Raw genomic sequence first — 27,380 nt, forward strand, 5'->3', positions numbered from 1 at the left:
ATGATAAGGGCTCAGCCATTTAAGACTGAGATAAGGAGGGATTTCTTCACTCAGAGGGTTGTGAATCTATGGAATTCTCTACACCAGAGAGCTATGGATACTGAGTTATTGAGCATATTCAAGGCTGGGATAGATAGATTCTTGGGGTCTAGGGGAATCAAAGGATATGTAGGTCGGGTGGGAAAGTGGAGTTGAGGTCAGAGATCAGCTATGATCTTATTGAATGGCGGAGCAGGCTCACGGGGCCATATGGCCTACTCCTGCTCCTAATTTTTATGTTCTTATGTTCTATCAGCATGTATCATTTGTATTTATCATTGCTGGCAGTTTCTGTCAAAGGTATCACATGAAATCCCCATTTGAAGAGAGTTTTGATATCTCTATGGCAAGAGTGTAGGGTAGTTGATCCTATAGGGCTGCCTCAGACAGTGCTTTTGCCTTCAGAGTCAAACCTGTATCATAGAGAGGGCATTAGATAGCCACATTTCAAGAACCTCTCTCAAATTGGTCACTTGTTCTTTGAAGAATGGAAGGCAGTTTTCACTTGGATGTGTTTACATGGTCCTGAGGGGAAATGAAGGTACTTGCACTGAGTTGGCAAGTGTGAAGTGGCAGACTTCAAGAATAATGATGAAACCTTTGGCTTGGATCAGAAGTTTTATCAGTATGTTTTGAAATGTGCTAAATTGAACATTCTTCAAAAAACAAGTAACCAACTTTTGTAGCTATGGGATGTACATAGTTCTGGGCAATTAGATATAGCTGACCATGTGTAGAGAACTTTGGCTGACTTAGTCTAACCAGATTGATTTGTATTCCCCTGAATGTAGACCATCACCACATCCAAGAAAACGACAGTCAACTCCTTGCAATGACCTTAGAGCTCCTCAGAAAGACCGTATAGGAGCTCCAATTAGAGGTTCCAACCGTCCAGCCCCCCGAGTAGGAAACAGTGACAAAGTCAGAGCAAGCAAAGGCAAGGAAAAGAAAGAAATTCAAAACAAAGGAAAGGAGGACAAGGTAGGTTTTATTGCATTAAAATAAATGTCATTCTACAGGATGGTGAAATACTAGTAATAAATTGCAGCGACCAAAGACTATAATACTTTAGGTATTTCTAAACATTGTGAAGATTCCTGTCACAGATGTGTTTGCTGTCGCAGTAACAAATGTTGTAACCTGATTGTCCTTAACATTCTTTACATTCCCACTGCTTTCAGTAAAGAGGTTTGATTATACTTCTCTAATAGACTTACAGGGGGTACTAGTGACTTAAGGAAAATCAAATACATGACCTACAAAAGCAAGCAATGTCATGTTACAACATGTGCTTTATTTTTCACAAACCACCAGTCCCAGACACACATTTTCTATTTACACAGCCCATAGTGTTTGATAAGATTTATAAAGTAAAGTAAGAAAGATAGAACTTGGAATACTTTTGAAGTGCAGTCACTGTTATGTGAATAAAAGCGGCTGCCAACTTGTACACCGTAAGATCAATTGTAAACAATTTTACAACACCAAGTTATAGTCCAGCAATTTTATTTTAAATTCACAAGCTTTCGGAGATTTTCTCCTTCCTCAGGCACATTTGCCTGAGGAAGGAGAAAATCTCCGAAAGCTTGTGAATTTAAAATAAAATTGCTGGACTATAACTTGGTGTTGTAAAATTGTTTACAATTGTCAACCCCAGTCCATCACCGGCATCTCCACACCGTAAGATCAGACAAACAGCTGTAAGATGAATGACCAGTTAATCTGTTTTTGGTGGTGTTGGTTGAGGGAGGACTGCTGGCAAGGAGAAGTTCCTGTTCTACTTCAAATAGTGTCATGGGATCATTTACCTCCCCCTAGATTATGTGCTCAAGTCCTGTAGTTGGGCTTGAATCCACAACATTCTGACTCGGGCAAGAGTGCCACCAAGTGAGTTAAGCTGACATTTTGAGCAGTTTAATAAATGGTGTATTGCCATTTTCAGAAGAATTCATCATTCTGGCTGTGGGGTGATACAAATTTTGACTAAATGCATTCCGACATATTTTATTGAGTGTGTGTTTTCAGGCTGGAGCTTTAATGGTGAGTGCCATTTGGAGGCACATTGTAGATGGATATCTCTAAGTAATTTGAACCTATATTTTGTTAGGTTATGTTGTGTGGTGCACAGGTTATGTTGTGTGGTGCACTTCTCATCATGTTTGCGACACAACGGACCAGTCTGCATCAGTTGACAGTTGCACAATGCTACGCATCAACAAGTTCTCCTGTCACTTAGAGGTATAGTGCAAAGCTTTGCAGTCCTGCCGCATCCAGTCGTGAATGGTGGTGGACAATTAAACAACTAATGGGAGGAGGAGGCTCTGTAAACATCCCCATCCTCAATGATGGTGGAGTCCAGCACGTGAGTGCAAAAGATAAGGCTGAAGCGTTTGCAACCATCTTCAGCCAGAAGTGCCGAGTGGATGATCCATCTCGGCCTCCTCACGATATCCCCACCATCACAGAAGCCAGTCTTCAGCCAATTCGATTCACTCCACGTGATAGCAAGAAACAGCTGAGTGCACTAGATACAGCAAAGGCTGTGGGCCCCGACAACATCCCAGCTGTAGTGCTGAAGATTTGTGCTCCAGAACTAGCCGCACCTCTAGCCAATCTGTTCCAGTACAGCTACAACACTAGCATCTAACCGACAATGTGGAAAATTGCCCAGGTATGTCCTGTCCACAAAAAGCAGGACAAATCCAATCTGGCCAATTACCGCCCCATCAGTCTACTCTCAATCATCAGCAAAGTGATGGAAGGTGTCGTCGACAATGATATCAAGTGGCACTTACTCACCAATAACCTGCTCTGATGCTCAGTTTGGGTTCCACCAGGACCACTCTGCTCCAGACCTCATTACAGCCTTGGTCCAAACATGGACAAAAGAGCTGAATTCCAGAGGTGAGGTGAGAGTGACTGCCCTTGACATCAAGGTAGCATTTGACCGAGTATGGCACAAAGGAGCCCTAGTAAACTTGATGTCAATGGGAATCAGGGGGAAAACTGTCCAGTGGCTGGAGTTATACCTAGCACAAAGGAAGATGGTGGTGGTTGTTGGAGGCCAATCGTCTCAACCCCAGGACATTGCTGCAGGTGCTCCTCAGGGCAGTGTCCTAGGCCCAACCATCTTCAGCTGCTTCATCAATGACCTTCCCTCCATCATAAGGTCAGAAATGGGGATGTTCGCTGATTGCACAGTGTTCAGTTCCATTCGCAACCCCGCAGATAATGAAGCAGTCCGTGCCCGCATGCAGCAAGACCTGGACAACATCCAGGCTTGGGCTCATAAGTGGCAAGTAATATTAGTGCCAGGCAATGACCATCTCCAATAAGACAGAGTCTAACCACCTCCCCATGACATTCAACGGCATTACCATCGCCGAATCCCCCACAATCAACACCCTGGGGGTCACCATTGACCAGAAACTTAACTGGACCAGCCACATAAATACTGTGGCTACAAGAGCAGGTCAGAGGCTGGGTATTCTGCGGCGAGTGACTCAGCTCCTGACTTGCCAAAGCCTTTCCACCATCTACAAGGCACAAGTCAGGAGTGTGATGGAATACTCTCCACTTACCTGGATGAGTGCAGCTCTAACAACTCTCAAGAAGCTCGACACCATCCAGGACAAAGCAGCCCGCTTGATTGGCACCCCATCCACCACCCTAAACATTCTCTCCCTTCACCATTGGCGCACTGTGGCTGCGGTGTGTACCGTCCACAGGATGCACTGCAGCAACTCGCCAAGGCTTCTTCGACAGCACCTCCCAAACCCGCAACCTCTACCACCTAGAAGGACAAGTGCAGCAGGCACATGGGAATAACACCACCTGCACGTACCCCTCCAAGTCACACACCATCCCGACTTGGAACTATATCGCTGTTCCTTCACTGTCGCTGGGTCAAAATCCTGGAACAACCTACCTAACAGCACTGTGGGAGAACCTTCACCACACGGACTGCAGCGGTTCAAGAAGGCGGCTCACCACCACCTTCTCAAGGGTAATTAGGGATGGGCAATAAATGCTGGCCTTGCCAGTGACACCCACATCGCATGAACGAATTTTTAAAAATCACAATTATCTGATTTTATAAATGTTGCCTGTATACAGATTTTAAGCTTTCATATATGTTAATTGACAGTTTTGATTGGCCCAATGTGATATTTGTGACAAAAGTGAAAAGGTGCATTGTTTTTAAGCCAAACTTGTTTTAGCTTTTTTGGGGGGAAATTTTTTTCTGAGGAGCTACATGTGGGGTATAGGCTTCTGAAGTGGATTATAGGTTGACTGTACCAAAGTGGGTCATGGTGGGTTGAGCTGTGCTGTAGTGGTAGGCAATAGCTGGCAGGATACTGTGGGCATCAGTCTTGGGTTCATTGCTGTTTACAGTGTATGTACTGTCCCCACCGTTCACAGCGGGCGTGTTCGTGCGAAAGCGATATGCCCACTATATATGGTGTAACCTGATGGCTGAGATCCTGGAGATGGCCGGCAATGCGGCACGGGACATGCACATTGTAGCTGAAAGAAAGTAATTTTATACCAGAGTGTGTAGGTACTGTACAGTATTTTCTATTCATGGACAAAAGTAATTTTCCAGTCAATTTGGAGCAAAAAAAAGGCCAGAAATAAACATCGACATTCTAAAGATGGAGATTGTAAATGTAAATTCCATTTAAAAGTAGGGACCGTGTTATCTTCTGACACTTTTGCTATTGCAGCATGGGTGCGTTTTATTTGTATTACTCAGATGATTTATCTTTATCCACTCTATGCAGTGTGCCTAAATGGAGAGACAGTAACCTTGATTTGTCATTGTGAGTGTCCCATCACAAGGACAGTGTGAGACCTGTTTTTCTTTCAAGGCAGTGCTGCATTAAGAAGGCAATTACTCATGCCGATGTCTATGTTTGGAGCTTGGAAGGTTGAGACTTTCACAAGTTAGTGACCCTGTTCAGGTACTTGAGGTTTGTTATCAACCTGACCGGGATTATAAAGAAATCACACTTTTAATAAGGTGCTTGAACTGCCCGAAATAATCGGTGGGCTTAATACATTTTAAGAGGCGCCTTTGTAGTTGACACCTATGGTAATGGCAAATGGTTCTCTGGTTAGAACCATTTGCCATTACCATAGGCGGCTGTCTGTGATAAGTGGTGATGGTATAATTGGTGGAAACTGTAAATGATTTGGGGCTGGGCACAGAATCAAAGTTGTTAAGGTTGGCTGATGACACCAGATTAGTATGGGGCGCAGGGTTCAACAACAACAACAACTTGTATTTGTATAGTGCCTTTAAAGTAGTAAAACATCCCTAGGCGCTTCACAGTAGCGATTATCAAACAAAATTTGACACTGAGCCACAACGGCCATGCCTTCCATTTAAACAATACCAGAGTGCTGTCCTGGCTACAGTTTAAATGTAAGCATACAACATAGAAATATTATAATTTGGATAAGGTGATGGATGCCCCTTTCCACCACACTTGGAACAGAACAGTTTCTTTGACTGAATCAGATTGGCCTTTTATGATAAACTTAATGCTGTCTCTTGGGAAAGTGCACGAGACCGGACTGAAAACAGCTCTACAGCCTGTTTGGCTGGTCTCAGAAATGAATGCCTCTTAATGGCCCCCTCTTCCAAATATGTATCTAGTTCTCCTTTAAATGTTTCCACTTTGGCCTTCAGGGGCATGATTTTGACCCCGAACCGGGAAAGGGGGGGTCAAATTGCAGACGGGAAATTCGGAAGTACAAGTTTCCCGGACGTCCTTACGATTTTGACGTAATGGTGTCTTTTATTTTTTTTGTCGGTTTCCTATCCGACTGAACGGCCTGATTGACAGGCTGGTATCAGTCGGACAGGCGAGCAGCCAGAGACAGGATGTGTTCAGGTAAGTCTTTGATTGTATGGATTGGGGGGGGGCACGGGTTGGCACGGGGAGGGATCAGGGGTCAGTCAAGGGGTGGATATTGAGATCAGAAGTTATCGCGGGAGTCCGCGATTGTTGGATGGTGTCCGTGATCATTGCGTGGTGGGGGGGGTCGGGGATCAGGGCAGGGGTCCGCGATCGTTTGTGGAGGGGGGCACGGAGGTCCGCGATCGTTGGGGGTTCGCTGCAGGTTGGGCCTGGGGGAAGCACTCCTGCTCCTCCGGGCCCATAAGCTGTGCCAGAAAAGCACTTACCTGTTAGTTTTAGGCCTTCTCGCCTCCTTCACATGGCGTGAAAGAGATGGCCCGGGAATCCCGGCGGCCCAGGGTTGAAATCGGAAAGTGTAGAAAAATGGAGGCCCGAAGCCTCCTTGAAAGGTTTTAATCACCAACCCACCCCTCATCCCGCCCTGGTGAAAACCGGAAGTGGGCGAGTCCAAAATGGTTGCGATTTTGAATGCCTTTCCGCCCCCAACCCACCCATTTTTCGCTTTTAAAATTGTGTCCCTGGTATCTCTGTTAGTCATACCTCAGAGCAAAATAACTCCTGGCCCCTAGGCCCAGAAATACTTCTGACCTGCTTTTGCTTTGCTCCCAGCTGAGGCCTGATGGACCACAATGGTCTTTTCTGGTCCTGTACATTCCTATGTTCTATTGTCTGTAAATTTTTTAAAAATCTAAAAATATTCTTTGCTTTTTTTAAACTACCTGCAGCATTGGATTGCTCTGAATGTGAATGTCATTGATGAGGAGGAGTTGCTGACATCAGAGTGGCTCTATGCATTTTTAAAGTGGGGCTTGCCTTGTGCTCGATCTGGAGTTGCCTGACTCCAGGAGAACATGCTGCTTGGGAGTCTTTTCAGGCACTAAGTGGTCTGGCTGTCACATCTGGCATCTCTGTCTTTTTCATCTGTGGTCCCTCTTGATTCTTCTTTCAAAATAAGATTTCCCTCCCTTACCATATCCAACCCTACCCATTCTCTGGGTGAGTAAATAGTTGTATTACTAATTAAGTCTACTCCTATTTATCATGTTTTCCAACTGAAATTCTATATGAATCTGTGCTTTCCAGTACTGTGAAATTCCTTGCCTAATAATTGACTGGTGATATACAGTATTATAAAGGGCTACATACACTTAGTCTTTCTGCATTTTCTGAAAATTGGATCCCTATATACTTTTATGTTTTTATGACAAAGAATGCAGATGTTTCTATAATTTTCCATTCTGACATCAATGTTTCTATAATAAAACACAAGGTTAATTTCCTTAATTTCTAATGCCAAATTCACCAGTGGTGGCGCTCCAGTACCAACCATTTTTCACAGATTGAAATTGGAGAGGAAACATCCTCATTATAGAAGTTGTATATTATATGAAACAATTAATGATCAGTATTGGGCCTGCATGGCAGCTCCCTACAAAGAAAGATAGAAGTGTTGACTATCAGAATTCTTAGGTAAATTGTAAGTGAACCCATTATCAATGCACCTATCATAGAACCATAGAAAAGATACAGCACAGAAGGGGGCCATTCGGCCCATCATGTCCGCGCCGGCTCGAAGAACAACCAAGTGCCCATTCTAATCCCACCTTCTAGCACCTGGTCCGTAGCCCTTCAGCTTACAGCACTTTAGGTGCAGGTCCAGGTGCTTTTTAAAAGAGTTGAGGGTCCCTGCCTCTACCACCAGTTCCGGCAGCAAATTCCATACACCCACCACCTTCTGGGTAAAAAAGTTTTTCCTCATGTCCCCTCTAATCCTTCCGCCAATCAGCATAAATCTATGTCCTCTAGTTCTTGAACTCACCGCTAGGGGAAATGGGTACTTCCTGTCTACTCTATCTGGGCCCCTCATGATTTTGTACACCTCAATCAAGTCACCCCTCACCCTCCTCTGCTCCAAGGAAAACAACCCCAGCCTATCCAATCTCTCCTCGTAGCTGCAATTTTCAAGCCCTGGCAACATTCTTGTAAATCTTCTTTGCACTCTGTCCAGAGCAATTACATCCTTCCTGTAATGTGGTGACCAGAACAGCGCACAATACTCCAGCTGTGGCTTTACCAGCGTTTTATACTGTTCCATCATTACATCCCTGCTTTTGTATTCTATACCTTGGCTAATAACGGAGAGCAATTCCGTATGCCTTCTTCACAACCTTATCTACCTGTACTGCCACCTTCAGGGATCTGTGCACATGCACTCCAAGGTCTCTCACTTCCTCTACCCCTCTCAATATATTCCCGTTTACTGTGTATTCCCTTTTACTGTTTGCCCTCCCTAAGTGCATTACCTCACACTTCTCCGGGTTGAACTTCATTTGCCACTTTTCCGCCCACTCCACCAACCCATTGATATCTTCTTGGAGTCTACAGCTATCCTCTTCACTAGCAACTACACGGCCAATTTTTGTGTCGTCTGCAAATTTGCCAATCATGCCCCTTACATTCAAGTCCAAATCATTAATATATACCACAGACAGCAAGGGACCCAACACTGAGCCTTGTGGCACACCACTGGAAACAGATTTCCATTTGCAAAGACATCCATCGACTTTTACCCTTTGTTTCCTGTTACCGAGCCAATTTTGGATCCAATTCGCCACATTTCCGTGGGCTTTTACCTTTCTGACCAGTCTGCCATGTGGGAACTTGTCAAATGCCTTACTAAAATCCATGTAGACAACATCCACTGCACTACCCTCATCAGTCCTCCTTGTCACTTCCTCAAAGAATTCAATCCATGCTGACTATCCCCGATTAAACCATGCCTTTCCAAGTGACAGTTTATCCTCTCTCTCGGTATTGATTCTAATAGTTTGCCAACCACCGAGGTAAGACTGACCAGCCTATAATTGTTCGGCCTTTCCCTCATACCCTTTTTAAACAATGGTACTAAGTTTGCAGTCTTCCAGTCCTCCGGTACCTCTCCTGTATCTAGTGAGGATTGGAAAATGATCCTCAGAGCATCCACTATTTTCTCCCTGGCTTCCTTCAATAGCCTAGGAAACAATCCATCCGGCCCTGGTGACTTATCAACTTTCAAGGATTCTAGTCCCTCCAGTACTTCCCCTCTCGTAATGTTTACCTTATCCAATATTTCACACCTCTCCTCTTTAACTACTACGTCTGGATCATCCCCTTCCTTTGTGAATACGGAGACAAAATATTAATTTAAAACCCTACCCACATCCTCTGCTTCTACACACAAGTTACCCTTATCATCCCTGATAGTCCCACCTTTTCCTTAGCTATCCTCTTGTTCTTAATGTACTGATCAAACATCTTTGGGTTTTCTTTAATCTTACTAGCTAATATTTTTTCATGCCCTCTCTTTGCTTTCCTTATTTCCTTTTTTACGTCGTCCCTGTACTTTCTATACTCCTCTAGGCTTTCTGCAGTATGTAGTTTTCTGTGACAGTCATAAGCTTTCTTTTTCTGCTTTATCTTGCCCCGTATACTTCTAGACAACCAGGGGGCTCTAAATTTGGCAGTGCCACCCTTTTTCTTTGAGGGGACATGTTTGCATTGTACCCGTAGAATTTCACTTTTTAGTGCCTCCCACTGGCTTGCCAATGATTTCTCCTCAAGTAGTTGTGTCCAGTCCACTTCTGCCAAGTCACCTCTTAGTTCTGTAAAATTTGCCTTCCCCCAATTTAAAACATTTACTCCTGATTTAACTCTGTCCTTTTCCATAATAATGCTAAAACTAACTGAATTGTGGTCACTATCCCCAATATGGTCACCCACTGTCACTTCACCTACTTGCCCATCTTCATTTCCCAGGACTAAATCTAGAATTGCATCCCTTCTTGTTGGGCTTGTCACGTACTGGCTAAAAAAAGTTCTCTGATCAAAAATTTTGCGCCCTCTGTGCCCCTCACACTGTTTGAATCCCAGTTGATGTTAGGTTGGTTGAAGTCCCCTACTATTATTGCCCTCTTATTTTTGCACTCAGAAATTTGCTTACATACTTGTTCTTCTATCTCCCTTTCGCTATTCGGGGGTCTATAGTACGCTCCTAGTATTTTGACTGCCCCTTTTTTATTTCTTAGCTCAACCCACATGGCCTCAATTGATGATCCATGTAGCATATCATCCCTTCTCACAACTGTAATTGATTCTTTAACCAATAATGCTACCCCCCCCCCTCCTTTTTTATCACCCACTCTATATCCTGCCTGAAAACTCTATATCCAGGGATATTGAGCTGCCAATTATCCCCCTCTTTAAGCCAGGTTTCCGTTATAGCAATGATATCATGCTGCTATGTGTCTATCTGTGCCCTTAGCTCATCTGCTTTGTTTGTAATACTCCTTGCATTGAAGTATATACCCTTTAACCCTGTCAAATTCCTGTGCTGAACACTATTTAACCTTTGTTTCTTTTGCCTTTGAGTCGCTAACTACGTCACTAACTGCTTTTCTACTTCCCGTTTCCTGGTCTGAATTTGTCCTATCTGTACCTGCCCTTTGGTTCCCATCCCCCGTCATGCTAGTTTAAACCCTCCCCAACAGAACCAGCAAATGCCCCCGCAAGGATATTGATCCTGGTTCTGCTTGGGTGCAACCCGTCCAGCTTGTACTGGTCCCGCCTTTCCCAGAATCGGTCCCAATGCCTCAGGAATTTAAACTCCTCCCTCCTACACCATCTCTCAAGCCACACATTCATCTGGTCTATTCTCCTATTTCTGTTCTCGCTAGCACGTGGCACTGGGAGTAATCCTGAGATTACTACCTTAGAGGTCCTGCTTTTTAACTTATTTCCTAACTCCCTATATTCTGCTTGCAGGACCTCATCCCTTTTTTTTACCAATGTCGTTGGTACTGATATGGACCACGACCTCTGGCTGTTCACCCTCCCCCTTCAGAATGTCCTGCAGCCGCTCCGTGACATCCTTGACCCTAGCACCGAGGAGGCAACATTCCATCCTGGAGTCACGTCTGCGGCTGCAGAAACACCTATCTGTTCCCCTTACAATGGAATCCCCTATCACTATTGCTCTCCCATTCTTTTTCTTCCCCTCCTGTGCAGTTGAGTCACTCGTGGTGCCACGGTCTTGGCTCTTGCTACATTCCCCTGATAAGCCATCTCTCCCAACAATATCCAAAGGGGAATATCTGTTTGAGAGGGATTTGCCCCAGGGGACTCCTGCTCTACCTGCCTAGTCCTTTTACTCTGCCTGCGTAATCTTTACCTGCGGTGTGACCACCTCACTGAACGTGCTATCCACGATAATCTCAGCATCGCGGATGCTCCACAGTGAATCCACCTGCAGCTCCAGCTCCGAAATGCGGTTAGCCAGTAGCTGCAGGTGGACACACTTCCTGCACACATGGTCGCAGGGACACCGGTAGTGTCCATGACTTCCCACATAGCACAGGAGGAGCATATGACGGGTGCGAGCTCTGCTGCCATGACTTGCCTTAGATTAAGCTTGTTAGTTACTCCCTTTAAGGAGTTTACTCCTTTAAATTACTCTTAATTTAGAGAATGTTAACTACACTAGGGACCATGATTCACTAAAAAACGCTACTTGCTATAAGACCTGCAGACCTTACCTTTCTTTTTACTTTAGTTACTGCACTGTAGAATAGTAGAAATACTTACCTGAATCTACTTACCAATCAGCTGCCTCCCCTGCATCGCAACTCTTTTTCACTGGTGACGTCACTTCTGGAACTCCGCCGCTGGTCTCAGTGAGGGTCTTAGTGGAGGCCCCTCCGCTGCCTCGCTGCTTTTAAACTCGGCGCCGCTCTGGTGCTCCTCCCAGATCTGCTCCCCGCCGGTTTTGTAGGCCTCTCCGCTGCCTCGCCACTTTTAAACTTGCGCTGCTCTGGTGCTCCTCCCAGATCCGCTCCCCGCCGGTTCTCATAGATCTCATATGCCATTAGGCTACTTGAAATATAATCTAGACATTATATAAACCTCTAATATGAATCACCTTCTTTTGATTTTACGAAAACTTAGATAGAAATACATTCCTATTCACTTAGGTTAAGTGTATTCTAGATTTTTACCAAATTAATTTTTCAGTGGGATGTCATAAAAGTAAGGGAATTTAGGGAAGCTTATGAAATTTAAGAAATCATCAAGTATATTAATCTGAATTATTATAGATTAAACCGATTGATGCCTCTGAAAGTGAACCAAGAAAATTTGATGGTACTGGGTATGACCGAGATTTAGTAGAAGTTTTGGAGAGAGATATTATATCACAAAACCCAAATATTCGATGGTGAGTAAAATCATTGGTGTCTATGATTCTTTTGAAATCTGATATAACCGTTGGAACTGACTGATTTGAAATAATGAACTGTGACCATTTTTTATATAAAAGGTCAAAAATAAAAGGTATATCCGTTTTATTTAACATATGTTTTTTGTGATTAATGTTTATCAATGACCAATTTTGTTTCCTAGTCCTAAAAGTAAGAATGACAGAATTGTAAAATTCTGGATCAACAAGTAACTCAATCTGTCTTGTTTTTAGGGATGATATAGCAGACTTGAAGGAAGCTAAAAAATTACTGGAAGAAGCAGTAGTTCTGCCCATGTGGATGCCAGACTTCTTTAAGGGGATCAGACGACCTTGGAAAGTAAGATAATATGCAATATATCCTGGTAAAAGGCTATCCAGTCGAACCCTCTGGGTGTATACGTACATCATAGCTTAAGCTATGGAATGGTTAACATGGCCCATCAAGTATAGTCCATCCAGCAGGTTATATACATTTTGTACTGCCAGGGATCATCTCCAGTTTACTTGCTTACCTGATCGAGGTAAATAGCCATAGTGAAACTCTTGTGAAATTTCTTCCTAACCCATGAAGATAATGAAGTAAAAAATCCAGGACGTCAATCTTAACATTACAATCCATACACTCATACCTTTTAACCTTTACTCTTTAAAGTTAAAGCTCTGAGTCCCAGAATTATCCCTATTGCTCTATCAAATGCATCAATGTGCTTATGAAAGTTGACCATCCAAAACTCACACTCCATATGTGGCATTACCAATGAATTACACAAAATTAACATAAGCTAATATAACTTGTAATAGAGGCCCTCAAGATACATCACAGTACTGATGGCATTCTTAATAACAACCTTACATTGACTTAAAACTTTCAGTGAATGTTTGCTAATCACATATCAATCTTTTAACATTCCCACATTTGCAAATGGAAAGCCAGCCACTGTATTCCATGTGATCTATTTGTGACTGAGTGTTTTTTGTGACTGAGAGGTTTTCCCTGGGCTCTTCATGTGTGGAATATTCGTGACCTACTAAGTTACTCATAATCACAATTGTGAATAAGCACAAAGTCCTTATTCTGCGTGTTGTAAAGCACATTGTATTAGTGATAGTGTATTCAGTTTAGCAGAGTAAGAGTTGCTGCAAGGTTTGAGACTGCAGTTACTATGACTCTGAAGTACAAATTTGACAATAAGATTCTTGTGGCACTTTTGGCAATAAGTATTCACAATTTGATTGTAAGCACAATTTTGGCGATGTGGAAATGTATTACAGTTCAGTGTTTTTTTTCCATATTATAGGGCATCAGACTTTTTGCTAGCTATGAGGAATCTCAGTTAGAACCAGCACCTCAAGTGGATAAGGCCACAAAAAAAACACTAATTAAATACTGGGATTTAATGCAAGAGGCATAGAATATAAATGAGAAGTAATGATGAATCTGTATAAAACCTTAAGACCACAGTTGGAGTACCACATGCAGTTTTGAACTCCACTATAGGAAAGATATTGAGGCAATAAATAGGATACGGTGTAGATTCACTAGATGCTGCCTGTTATGAGGAAATACAATAACAAAGAAGTACTTGAAAAATTGGGGCTGTTTTAATCTAGAACAGAGGTGTTGCAAGGGAACAATTCAGGTGTGCACCTGACTGGCCCTGACATTTAGTAGTGCCAAGCAGGAAGGCAAAGAGAGACTGGGCAAAAAAAAACAACTGGACAGTCCACTTTTCTATCTAGACTGTGGAGACTATAGAATGTTCATAGATCAATTGGAGGCCCTGGTTGCAAATCTCATGTCAAGAACATACTATCTTGCCAGGTGCAAAATAGGGCAGGTAAATAAACACAACAAATGCAACAAAATTCTGTCCTATAAAACTGTGGTACAACTGAATAGCTTTGTTGAAAGTCAACAATTTCTTTGTTACATGATGCAAAGTTAAATGGCAAAAATCAGGGGCAATGGTGACAACAGCATCTGACCAATTCAAGTTAGTATAGAAGCATAAGAATAATTCAGTCAGCCAGTGGTGCATTTTTTGATGCATGTCATATCTTCATGTTCTAGTTCTGAAAATCTGATGGAAACTTATGTTGTGAACCCCTGGCTAGAAGACAATTCTATAGCAAATATGGAATTGAACACTTACTGGACAACCTTCAGGGACTTCAACCAGGAACACCATTAATATTCTTGGGAGAACTAAACATTTGTGAAGCTGTCAAAATGTCCACTCAACTGTCTACTCCTGAGAACAATATTGATGATGAGCAAAGCTTTTGTGACCCTATTTGGGACTGACGGCCACCGTCCAATAAAAGCACAGGTGGCAGCTGCATGAATGGAGTTCATCAACCCAGTCAAAGCAATCACCTTGGTCCCTCGTACCTGGCTGCAAATGAAAAAGACGTTTGCTGGTGTTAGGAACAGGGCTAAGGAGAGCGGCTGCTCGCTTTTGTACACCTTTGATGTGGAGTCCATCAACAATGCACAGACATAAGTTGGGAAATGCCGCAACCTTCAGAAGGTGCCATTCTGAGCATTCTCTTTCATTTATGCCTAAACTACATGACACACTCCTTGAATGTGGAGGTACAGCAAATAGATGCTGAGGTGTTAAGGCCTAGGAGTTTCTCTGCTGTTGGTGAAGTCAGCAGCCGTGGGTGCAGAGAATTGCCCGGTTATCCTACATCCATTTACTTAATGTTTCTTTTACAAATAATGCAGGCATCGTGGCTGCTTCACCGCTAATGGTCACGGACGTGTATAATAATGTTTGAGGTCAGTCAGACACCACCAGAACAGTAATTGAATGCAAATCGTTTCTTTTCACGATGACCATAATATGAAGAACCCTGGTACCCACATGAGCTTGGGGGATCCTGCACGCAGCGAATGCTACATTCAATGTGTTTGAAGCCTTTCCAAGGAAAAGTGCTGACGTTGTGGCCCCTCACCAACTTAGTGCTTGTCATATGCATGATACACATGTGCACTACATGTGTATCATGCATATGACAAGCACTAAGTGTATCATATGTTGTAGTATAAGTCTCCTGGGGTGGCTTCAAAGTATCCATACCACGAAAGCTTCCTGCTGTAGTAATCCTGACTTTATGGAAGAGCCATCTTTAATCCAGATGTCTGCAGGTCCAATGCTGCCATGTGGCTTCTAGCTCTGCCTAGATTTTAAAAAAATATTATTGAGAAACCCAGATGAAGGACAAAGATTGATAGTGCATAACACCACTAAGGGTGGGAATAATGTGAGAGATGACTTATCAAGCCTGTAGTTTGTAGAGGGAAGGGGAGACTGAGAGAGGTGGTGGGAAACAGTGTTATGAATCTTGACTTGAACCTAGTTGATGCAAGGAGGAGGAAGAATGTAGGATAGTATATTTGAAGCTTAGGAAAAAGACAGGAAAGCTTCAGAGGATCAATGAGAAAATTGTATTGATAAAAATAAAGAATACAATGATGAGGGAGTACACAATTGAAGGCTGGAGATAAGCTTGCTTATCAGATGATCAGCTTTTTCTTGTATCCTTTCCAAGCATGTGAGAGAGGTACTAGAAGAACCTTCCTTTGTATTGGAGCAGTATTCAAGTATTCCTGTCTCAGAATTCTTGCCTACTGACCCTGGTGATGATGGCTGGTTTGTTACCTCCTAGTTTTGGTGGTTGCAATTGGAAATTTGAGCAGAGGCAGCTGCAGCATGTTCCAACACTGATGGGACCAATTAACAAGTTTTGTTGTATGGATCTAGATGGGCGACAGGGGCAGTAAACATTGTCAGGCCAAAGTACGGTAACCTGGTCACCTGTTGTAGATCATATCAGCTCCATTTATGACTTTTGTTCAACCATTCCAGTATTGTAATTTGAATTTGTAATTTCCATCGCTGAAGCTAGTCTTTTTGTCAACTGTTGTCACCATAGCCCCTGATTTTTGCCATTTAACTTTGCATCATGTAACAAAGAAATAGTTGACTTTCAACAAAGCTATTCTGTTGTACCACAGTTGGAGGAGAAGGGGAGGTACTGTAAACTAATGTACTATTGTTCTAAGTAGCTATGTCACTACTGTAATCAGTTAGAGTTATACTTGCTTATAATTCACAGGGAGTGCTGATGGTCGGCCCCCCAGGAACTGGAAAAACAATGTTGGCTAAAGCTGTAGCTACTGAATGCGGAACAACATTTTTCAATGTCTCTTCATCGACGCTTACTTCCAAGTATAGAGGAGAGTCCGAGAAACTTGTCCGCCTTCTGTTTGAAATGGTAGGTATTTGTACAACTGATTAACTTTCAGCAGGTTGAAGAAGTAGCTCAAGAACCAGACAACACATCTCAAAATAATCTCTCCTCCTCCCCACCACACCCCCCTCTCCCCCCCCCCCCCCCCCACCTCCACCACCACACAGAACTTGAGAGCAGCTGGTAAAGCAAAGTCTTAACTGAACAGTCAAGGACAGAAAAAAAAAGCTACCTCAAGCAAAGGGCCCAAAAACATATTATCCCTTCCTCCATCACTCTCCAAAAGTGGGACAGCTCCCTGTCCTGGCACCTGACACCCTCTCAATAAGATGGAACTGCTGATGAGGCCCCATAAGAAAAAGAAACGATTTGACCCTCTGTCCACCTGACTAGTACACTTTCTGCATCCTCGGCTGACTCACCTTGGTCAGCGGCATAACATACTCCTCCAATGCCCAACAAAGAACCTTCTTACCCCCAAAGCAGAAGCCCAGTAAAGTGCAACACTCTCAACACATTGGCAAACCTGCCGCTCCTGACTCTTGCAGCCATATGTCCCTCCTTAAACCAGGATTTGTGTGGGATACCAGTAAACTTTAGTTTCAGCAGAGACTAGCTTGCACCCAAGATGCACACACAGATGTTGAACAAGAACCTGGCAGCACTTCAGTAATATAAAATTAATAAAGCACTTTTATAATAATCCATATTATAAAAGGATATAGATGCACTCGTGAAGGTGCAAAAAGATTTATACGGATGATACTGGAACTGAGAGATTCTACCTTTTCAGGAAAGACTGAACAGGCTGGGGCTCTTTTCTCTAGAAAAGAGAAGGTCGAGGGGTGACCTGATAGAGGTCTTTAAGATCATGAAAGGGTTTAATTGAGTAGACGTAGAGAAAATGTTTCCACTTGTGGGGAGTCCAAAACTGGGGGCCATAATTATAAGATAGTCACTAATAAATCCAATAGGGAATTCAAGAGAAACTTCTTTACCCAGAGAGCGGTGAGAATGTGGAACTCGTTACCACAAGGAGTAGTTGAGGCGAATAACATAGATGTATTTAAGGGATAGCTAGATAAACATGAGGGAGAAAGAAATAGAAGGATATGCTGATAGGGTTAGATGAAGTAGGATGGGAGGAGGCATAAACACCAGCATGGACCAGTTGGGCCGAATGGCCTTGTTTCTGTGTTGTAAATTCTATGTAAACCAACCCCTCTCAGAAGATGAACTGGGACATGCCGTGACCTCCCACCTGCCACACAACAGCTTCATCAGTCTCTAGAGCAGACAAGTCCCAGATACACTAGCCAGTGCCTCACAATACAGCAACAGGCCCAAAAGACAGCAAGATGCAACAACACTATGGATATTAAAGTGGCTAAGAAACATTTGGATGTTTCTGGAGAGATCAGGAATTCAGGGATATGATGAGAAGGAGGGTGGATCTGATCTCTGAAAAATTATCCTACTGGGCTTTCCCTACTCAAACATTCTTCTTTTCTCTCTTAAAATTACTATGAAGGTTTTCCATTGCTGAATGAAGTCATCAGAAAAGATATCAAGTGAAATTACTGGAAATGATGCTGAGGTGTTACCTGACAATGCATTCCTGTTTCTTGTTTTTGAGGCCAGATTTTATGCCCCAACAACCATTTTCATTGATGAAATTGACTCAATTTGCAGCCGTAGAGGAACTGCTGAGGAGCATGAGGCTAGCAGACGAGTGAAAGCAGAACTACTTATTCAGATGGATGGTAAGTACCTTCTTTTTTTACCCTCTATGGGTGATGGTGCCTTGCCCAAGTGGCCATTCTTCACATGAGTCTAAACCGTGAGTATTAGCCATCTGTGCTTGTCCAACATCCACACCACCACACTTTCCAGCAGAAACTACTGATTAGTAATCAGGAATGGAAACACTGGTTGATATCTTTTTTTTGTTTCTTCCCCCATTCCAGGTGTGCTGAGGCTACTTGTAGCACACCAATTACTGCCCTAGCTAAGAATAGGAAGTTGGCAAAGAACCGCTAACCTTCCTGGTCTGTATGGTTCAATACTACACCGATGCAATCATAGAATCGTACAGCACGGAAGGAGGCCATTTGGCCCATCGTGCCTGTGCCGGCTCTTTGAAAGAGTAATCCATTAGTCCCACTCCCTTGCTCTTTCCCCATATCCCTGTACATTTTTCCTTTTTAAGTATATATCCACTTCCCTTTTGAAAGTTACTATTGAATCTGCGTCCACCACTCTTTCAGCCAATGTGTTCCAGGACATAACAACTCGCTCTCCCATGGCTTTTATGCCAGTTATCTTAAATCTGTGTCCTCTGGTTACTGACCCTTCTGCCATTGGGGACAGTTTCTCCCTATCTACTCTATCAATCAGAGGAGCTCTCAGTGCATGTCTGAATGAAATACCTTCTGGCTACATCTACAACAGTTTCACATTGCTTTCCAAATCTCTAATTAGTAAATATTCAGAAAAGAGAGAGGTTTTTTATGTTTGTGTATGATTAGTAGTGGATGCATGATGGCAGAAATAGACATAAACCAGGACTTTGGCTTCACGTGTTGAAAGGCCATGGGTTAGAAGCGACTGTTAGAGGGTAAACATCTAACCTGTTTGACATTCCTCACTGCACTATTTTAATGGAAAAATTAACCCATTTAAAATAAAAAGCGCTGAAATGACAGACAGAGGAAGGACATAGCAAAATTCCTCCACTAATATTGGCATGTTATTTTTAGTTTCATATGACTCAAGGAGCAAAGAATTATAGTTAACCTTGATATCCTTCCTGCTTTTAATATATGTTAATTTTCTTTATTAGGCATTTTCTTCAAACACTAAGTGCTAATATCATTGAGGGGAACTAGCTTTAAAAAATGTTTGAACTCAGCAGTATGAGGCCAATGAATTAAAACACAGTTGAAGCTAAGGTACTCTGGGTTACTTACTATATCACTGCAAATGATAATTCAGCTTCCATACACTAATACACTTAGTCCTTCAAATCAGTAACCCTTAATCAGGCCCTCTGTATTCACTATTTAAATAACATTTTTTAAAAAGCATCACAAGGTTATAGTTCATAATAACGGACATTATCCCAGCAGTAATGTGCTTCAATATTTGAAGAACATATGCACTAAGTACATCATGTGTGTGCAGTGCATTATTGCAGTGTGTCTGAGATGGACTGTTCGATATGTTTTAATTGCCACATTGGTGACAAAAACGCTTAATATTGTTTCCCTGTGAGAGAAAAATGAGGTATTTTAGTTAGTGGCCGCTTGATTAAAATCCAATCATTGTACATAAGCAATTTTAAAAAACCTGCAGTTCAGATTCCTGTAGCAAGCTTATTATGACTAAGTGTTGCAAGTTTCATCGATCACAGGCTGGAGAAATAATTCAAACAAAACAATACTGCGTCATTGGTTCAGTTTGTACATTCCTTTTTAATTCTGAGTTGTGTGATATCTAAGAAGTTCTGGCAACACTTTCAGGATATAAAAGGGAGCTGTTTTGGTCAGATCTATGATCGGTTTGAGGAGTCAGTTAGAAAAGAACCGAACAGTTTGAAAATAGTAAGAAAAAAATTGGCTTGAATTTGCAATAATCACCATTATTTAAAAGTTACTGTATTTACAAAGGGTTAGCTTAATTCTTAGGAGATGCGATCTTTGTATTATTTTGACTACTTGAGGACTTTGATGGAACAATGTCCATTGTAAAGATACAACTATATTACCTGAATGTTACTGATGTGTTTCTTCAGTTTTTGTACAATAAATTCCCTTGATATTTTGAACTTAAAATGAGATCTGATGCAATGTACTAAAATAAGTTTAGTAACTAAAATCAATTACCAGGCAGAGTTTTCTTTTTCTTTATCCTAGACACATTACATTCGCAACCCCTCAGATAATGAAGCAGTCCATGCCCGCATGCAGCAAGATCTGGACAACATCCAGGCTTGGGCTGATAAGTGGCAAGTAACATTCGCGCCAGACAAGTGCCAGGCAATGACAATCTCCAACAAGAGAGAGTCTAATCACCTCCCCTTGACATTCAACGGCATTACCGTCGCCGAATCCCCCACCATCAACATCCTGGGGGTCACCATTGACCAGAAACTTAATTGGACCAGCCACATAAATGCTATGGCTACAAGAGCAGGTCAGAGGCTGTGTATTCTGCAGCAAGTGACTCACCTCCTGACTCGCCAAAGCCTTTCCACCATCTACAAGGCACAAGTCAGGAGTGTGATGGAATACCCTCTACTTGCCTGGATGAGTGCAGCTCCAACACTCAAGAAGCTCGACACCATCCAGGGCAAAGCAGCCTGCTTGATTGGCACCCCATCCGCCACTGCGGCTGCAGTGTGTACCATCTTCAGGATGCACCGCAGCAACTCGCCAAGGCTTCTTCGACAGCACCTCCCAAACCCGCAACCTCTACCACCTAGAAGGACAAGGGCAGCAGACATATGGGAACAACACCACCTGTACGTTCCCCTCCAAGTCACACACCATCCCGACTTGGAAATATATCGCTGTTGCTTCATCGTCGCTGGGTCAAAATCCTGGAACTCCCTACCTAACAGCACTGTGGGAGAACCTTCATCACACGGACTGCAGTGGTTCAAGAAGGTAGCTCACCACCACCTTCTCAAGGGCAATTAGGGATGGGCAATAAATGCTGGCCTTGTCAGCGACACCCACGTCCCATGAACGAATTTTAAAAAAAACATTACAAGATGAGGATTGGTACTCTCAAAGATTTAGGGAGTTGACACTCACCAATGAGAGTCATCTAAAATATAAGAAGCAGAATAATCTATGACAAGAAGGTTTAAAAAGACCCCAAAACATATTACCTGCCTGTGAGGAAGAGACCAAGCTAATAGTTTGTGATTGTTTGTCCCATCATGGGGTCCTGCATGTCACATTATGGACAGTGATTTGTTATTATGGAGAACTTCAAGAACTTTGAGAGGTTTTTATTGGTTTGTAACAGTTTCTGTGAGGTAAGTATTGTATTCTAATGAAATCTGTGTTTCCTCTTGTTTTTAATTGTCATTTCTCAATAAACCCGATTTATAGTTTATAGCATGAGAGATGTTGCCTCAGCGTGTTATTTGCCCATCTATTAATGGGATCTGGGAAGAACAAATCACCTTGTGTTTTAAAAAAAAATTAACTTCTTGAGAATATTGTTCACCCCAGACCTCTGTTGAAAGATTTAAATTTAAATTTTAATTGAAAGATTTAAAGGTAGTGCAGGCTTACTTACATGAGTGACTTTTTGCGCTGGATATGAGACAAAGGGCTCAATTTTAAAAGGGCTGTGGGGGAGTGCGTGGGGGGGATGATTTGCGGGCGCCAAACCAGAAGGGAAGTAGGCAGGTTGCGATCGCAACCATAATGAGGCCAATTAAAGCCTCTTCCAGGTTTCATGCCCGGCAGCAAACCTGATTGACAGGCTGGTTGCCGATAGGAGCTGTACATCTGTGGGGGGCGGGGGGAAGAGAGAGAGAGAGAGAGAGAGAGAGAGACCTCATCAGCTGTTGCAAGAGAGAGTGGGGGGATGTGCAGAAGACATCGGAAGGGGGGGGGGATGCAGAAGACATCAAACATTGGAAGGGGGGGGAAGACATCGGAGAGACGTTGACTTAGGAGCTGGGGGGTGCAGGTGACATCGTTTGTAAGGGATGTTCATTTTTTTTACAATAGGAAATGTAATTTTATTTAACTTATTTAGTTTATGTTTGACTGATCCGGCCCTTCACGCCTGGCTTCACCTGGCATGGGAAAGCCGTCCAGGTAAGGTCAAAATATTTTAAACTATTCAATATGCCAAAAATAAACTACCTTAAGTATCTCAGTGAGGTACATCTGCTTGTTTAAATATCGTCCCACCGGCTTTAATTGCTGGCGGGACTTCCAGGTTTGGGAACGGCGCGCGCACCCAGATGACTCTGGGACGTGCACGTTCTTCAGCGGGTTGGAGCCGGGAATGCTGCCCGCTCCGGATTTCTCCAATTTTCTTTGCCCCAACGCACCCAGACTTTTTATTGAGCCCAAAGTATCTGTCTGAGCCCGAATTGTAACACTAACATCAGATCTCTTTGCATGTGGTGTCGTCATTTTTGCAGGGCTCCCAAGAATCATAGAACGATACAGCACAGAAGGAGGCCATTTGGCCCAAAGTGCCTGTGCCGGCTCTTTGAAAGAGCTATCCAATTAGTCCTGTTCCCCCTGCTCTTTTCCCATAGCCCTACAAATTTTTCCTTTTTAAGTATTTATCCAATTCCCTTTTGGAAAGTTACTATTGAATCTGCTTCCACCACCCTTTCAGGCAGTGCATTCCAGATCATAATAAAATTTCCCCTCATCTCGCTTCTGGTTCTTTTGCCAATTATCTTAAATCTGTGTCCTCTGGTTCCCGACCCTTCTGCCACTGGAAACAGTTTCTCCTTATTTACTCTATCAAAACCCTTCATGATTTTGAACACCTCTATTAAATCTCCCCTTCTCCTTCTCTGCTCTAAGGAGAACAACCCCAGTTTCTCTCGTCTCTCCATGTAACTGAAGTCCCGCATCCCTGGTACCATTCTAGTAAATCTTCTCTGCCCCCTCTCTAAGGCCTTGACGTCCTTCCTAAAATGTGGTGCCCAGAATTGGACACAATACTACAGTAATTCAAATTTTTTAACTTGCTGCAATCCATGCATTTCAGATGTTGAGGCTTTTTATTATCTTAGAGGTGCTATAAAATTGCACGCTATTGTTGATGAACCTTCAGATTGTTGTGAGTATAAGGCTACTTTCATTCAAAACAAAGGCCAGAGCTTTCCGCTTCTGAGCTCGCTAGCCAATCTGTTAAAATGAATGGGAGAGAAATTACAGGCTGATTAAGTGCAGAAGCAGAAACCTCTGGCCATAGACTTGACTTGACTAGCCCCCACCACGGCTTGCTTTGGCACGTGGCACATGGCACATGGCTAGTGCCGTTCTCCCATCTCATCTGTCCTGTCATATGGGTCTTATTTGTTTTAGGAGATCACAAAGCTGAAATATATCCACTGCCTCCTGTTTCTTCTATTAAAATTAGGTATCAGTAGATGTGCATATGGTTAGATTCATGGAGGTAGATTGGTGAATGTTTCATTCTATGTAGTTATTTCAGTTGGTAATGAGACTTGAGGTGAATTTTCTCCTGTTAATTTTAGTGAAATAGTCTGTGCAAGTACAAACTAATTTATATCAGTAAATGTACAGACAGGAGGGATTTCACACCCTTTACGTAGACCAGATTGGCTGGTTGAATATATCTTTTGTTACTTCGTGGAAGGACAATTCCACCAGGGGAAACCTGTGCTCATTCTACTCGTGTAGTAGGCATCTCTTAGGCCAACATGCAGAAGATGCCTCCCAAGGCAAATTCCTGAAGTAAATTAAATGCTTTTATGAAGTATTGCATTGATACGACCACTAAGGATGGTTAGCACTTCTGCACCATTGTGCTCACAAATGGCATTAAGATGTAGTTCTTCAGAGTCCCACAGCTAGTTTCTGCATGACTGATATTTTCATATTTGTTTTGAAAGTTGAATGGAAGAAGGATGTTAGATTGCATACCTTCCTCCTTTTGGATGAAATTCAACCTGTACTCACAAAGCATCTTCTTGGCCTGAATCTCTTTTCTCTTTCTGATTTGTCGTGGCTTGCAGCTGATTATTGTTCACTGTGTATATTTCAGTGCTATTGCTATTAACTTCCGGTTCCAAGTTGCTCCTCTGGTCAAAAATCTACAGTCACGCTACAGTGCATGGCCTAAGATACAGCAAAGTAAGTGAAGGCTGCCTCATCCTTGCAAGGCACAGAGTTGTAAACTAGACAGCCCTTGATGATTTCCCTCTCCTCCCCACGTGGGATGGTAGGTACCAGTTTGTACGTGGAAATTGAACTTTATTCAGCGAATGAGAAAGTATCATACCTGAGGCAGGCAATTTAATATTTATGGCCTAAATAAATGTTTCCTACATAGCAACATTAACTACACTTCAAAAAGTACTTCATTGACTTTAAAGCGCTTTGGGACATCCTGAGGTCATGAAAGGCTATAGAAATGCAAGTCTTTCTGTCTGTCTGTCTTTCTTTATCAAAGTATATGTAACAGAAATCAAACTGAACTTAACAACATGGAAAGTTTCAATTTGACGTCACTTGTTAATTATGTGAAATATATTTACTTATTTATATGTTTCTTTCCCTGTATTGTAGGTGTTGGAGGTGCATCAGAAAATGATGATCCTTCCAAGATGGTTATGGTTCTGGCAGCTACTAACTTTCCTTGGGATATTGATGAAGCTCTAAGAAGGCGTCTAGAAAAGCGGATTTACATTCCTTTGCCTTCAGGTACTGATGACAGTTCAGTTAAAATGAAGTGTTAAAGCAACCAGTTTATGAGGTATATAACGATTAAAGTCTGTGTGCGCAATGAAAGCTTGGGTCTTCCCAACCTTCAGTTACAAAAGGGTGTGACCCATTCATGACACAGACCTGTCAAAATATTTTATTGAACATGTGCTATCCACTTTGGTCGTTTCTGGTCCTTTAGTGTTTTTTTGAAATTGCGTCATCTAGATTATCCTTCAACTTTATGGCTATTGCACTCAAAAGCAGTAAATCGTAATTTAACAGCAAATATTTTCAATTCTGATGCGTTACAGTTTCCTTGTTAAAATTATGTTTAACAGCCAAATGTATCTATTATTACTTGAACACTATAACCCTACTCTTGCTCCCTTTTTTTCTTTTTAATACTGACGGGGTAATTCCTGAGTTATGTTGTTTGCATTATCTGTAATTGAAGACTTTGTTTAGCGAAGCAAATGTGAAAAGGAGCAGCAGGAAAATCTTGACATTTTTATGGTGTAAATTTGGGGTTTTGAACGTCTCCGCTCTAGGTTTGAATAAAGGCCCCATTAGGTGTCAGTATGTGTATGTAATACTGCTAGTCTGGGGATATGTAGTTTAAAATAGCTTTAATACAAGTAGCATTTACTCTTTTCAATTTTTACTTCAGCAAAGGGCCGAGAGGAGCTGCTGCGGATAAACCTCCGAGAACTGGAGGTGGCAGATGATGTGGATGTCAAAAAAATAGCGGAACAAATGGAAGGGTACTCTGGAGCAGACATTACCAATGTTTGCAGGTTTGTTTCAACACACTCAAATTATTGAGTCCTTACATCGTGATGCTTTATAAACTTCAGTAAAAACAAAAATCCATTTTGAAATCTTAAAAACTATGCAGAAAAGAAATACATTTTGTATCTCTGTGCTGCACAAAATGTTTACTTATATATGTTGGAGGAAAATCAAAAGGGAAATTCAGTTTAACAGTAAGCACTAAAATGAATGTGCAAAACAGATTAACTGGTCACATTTCATTTGCTGTTTGTGAGATCTCGGGGATGCGCAAATTGGGTTCACGTTTGCCTACAAAGCAACTAGTGACTGTACTTCAAAATAAGATTCAGTGGCTGCGAACAGCTTTGGGATACCTTGAAGATGTGAAACGGAAGTTCTTCTCTTCTATTTGTCCCTCCCTCATCTACTCATACCCCACTCATGCTCATACCCCACTCATGTATTCAGACCCTGGTCATTTACTTATACCCCCCTCATATACTCAAATATCACTTGAGAATTCAGATTCTATTCATATACTGATACAACAACATCTTGCATTTATTTAGCACCTTAATTTTTTTTTAAAAGTCTTAAAGCATTTCGGAAACAGACATCAAAATCCGGAGGGAGACATTACACGTTAAGAGGAACGACCGAAAGCCTGGCCAAAAAGATAGATTGTCAGAAGGCTTTTAAAGGTGGAGAGAGAAATGGAGAGGCAAAAGGGTTGAGATGAAAGTTCAGGTAATGGGGTCAAGGCATCTGAAGACTCCCCCCTCCTCCTCCTCTTCCCCCCACCCCCCAAAGTTAGGCCGAGGGGGAAGCTCACAAAACACTTAAGTCAGAGGTCCAAAGGCTGCAGGGGAGGCGGAATATAATGCAGAGATGGAAAGGTACAAGGGCCTGGAGGGATTTGAAGATGAGCATGAGGAGTTTAACATATTGGGGGACAGAGATCCCATGTAGGTCAACGAGGGCAGGGTGTGATGGGTGAGCTGGACTTAATGCGATACAAGATGCACATGGTTGTATTTTGGACAGGTTGGAATTTGTGGAGATTGGGGGCCAGGAAGGCATTAGAATAATCAAATACAGCAGTGACAAAAGCATGGACAAGGGTTTTGACGACAGTGCAGCTGGAGCAGGGACAGAGGCAGGCAATGTTGCATAGATAGAAATTAGCGGTCTTGGTGTTGGATAGGATGCAAGGTTTGAAGCTCAGCTCAGGATCGAACATGACACCAAGGTCTGGTTTAGTCTGAGCGAGTGACCAGGGACGGGGAGTAAAGGAGCACAGTTTATGGTGGGGGACAGAAATGGTTTCAGTCTTCCTGATAAGTTGAAGGAAGTTGTGCCTCATCCAAGACTTGCAATCTGATAGAACTAAAGACGTTTACAGCACAGGAGGCCGTTTGGCCCCTTGTGTCTGTGCCGGCTCTTTGCTAGAGCTGTCCAAAACTAATCCCAGTGCTCCGTGCTTTCCCCATAGCCTGTATTGTCGTTTGCTTCAGATGTTTGACTGTTCTTCCCTTGAAAATTCAATGGTCTGTAACTCAGCCATTCCCTGTGGCAAAGCGTTCCTTGCTCTTAACAACCCTCTGAGTAGATATTTCACTTAACCCCTCTCCCCACTCTCAGTGACAATTTTAAATTGATGTCCCCTCATCG

At 42.6% G+C, this 27,380-nt stretch overlaps 1 protein-coding gene across 2 annotated transcripts in view; it reads left to right on the forward strand.

The window, feature by feature from the left end:
• LOC137321614 (katanin p60 ATPase-containing subunit A1-like) overlaps positions 1–27,380 on the forward strand; it is a 44,720-nt gene that overhangs the window by 12,605 nt on the left and 4,735 nt on the right. For both annotated transcript variants that reach the window (XM_067984077.1, XM_067984078.1), the window contains 7 exons: positions 831–1,020; positions 12,095–12,213; positions 12,469–12,574; positions 16,363–16,521; positions 18,134–18,260; positions 24,801–24,935; positions 25,606–25,732. In XM_067984077.1, the coding sequence (XP_067840178.1) occupies positions 831–1,020; positions 12,095–12,213; positions 12,469–12,574; positions 16,363–16,521; positions 18,134–18,260; positions 24,801–24,935; positions 25,606–25,732 (963 nt within the window). The remainder of the gene's footprint in view (positions 1–830; positions 1,021–12,094; positions 12,214–12,468; positions 12,575–16,362; positions 16,522–18,133; positions 18,261–24,800; positions 24,936–25,605; positions 25,733–27,380) is intronic.

This window comes from Heptranchias perlo, chromosome 5 (genome assembly GCF_035084215.1).
Source record: "Heptranchias perlo isolate sHepPer1 chromosome 5, sHepPer1.hap1, whole genome shotgun sequence".
In the NCBI taxonomy this organism is placed as follows: Eukaryota; Metazoa; Chordata; class Chondrichthyes; order Hexanchiformes; family Hexanchidae; genus Heptranchias; species Heptranchias perlo.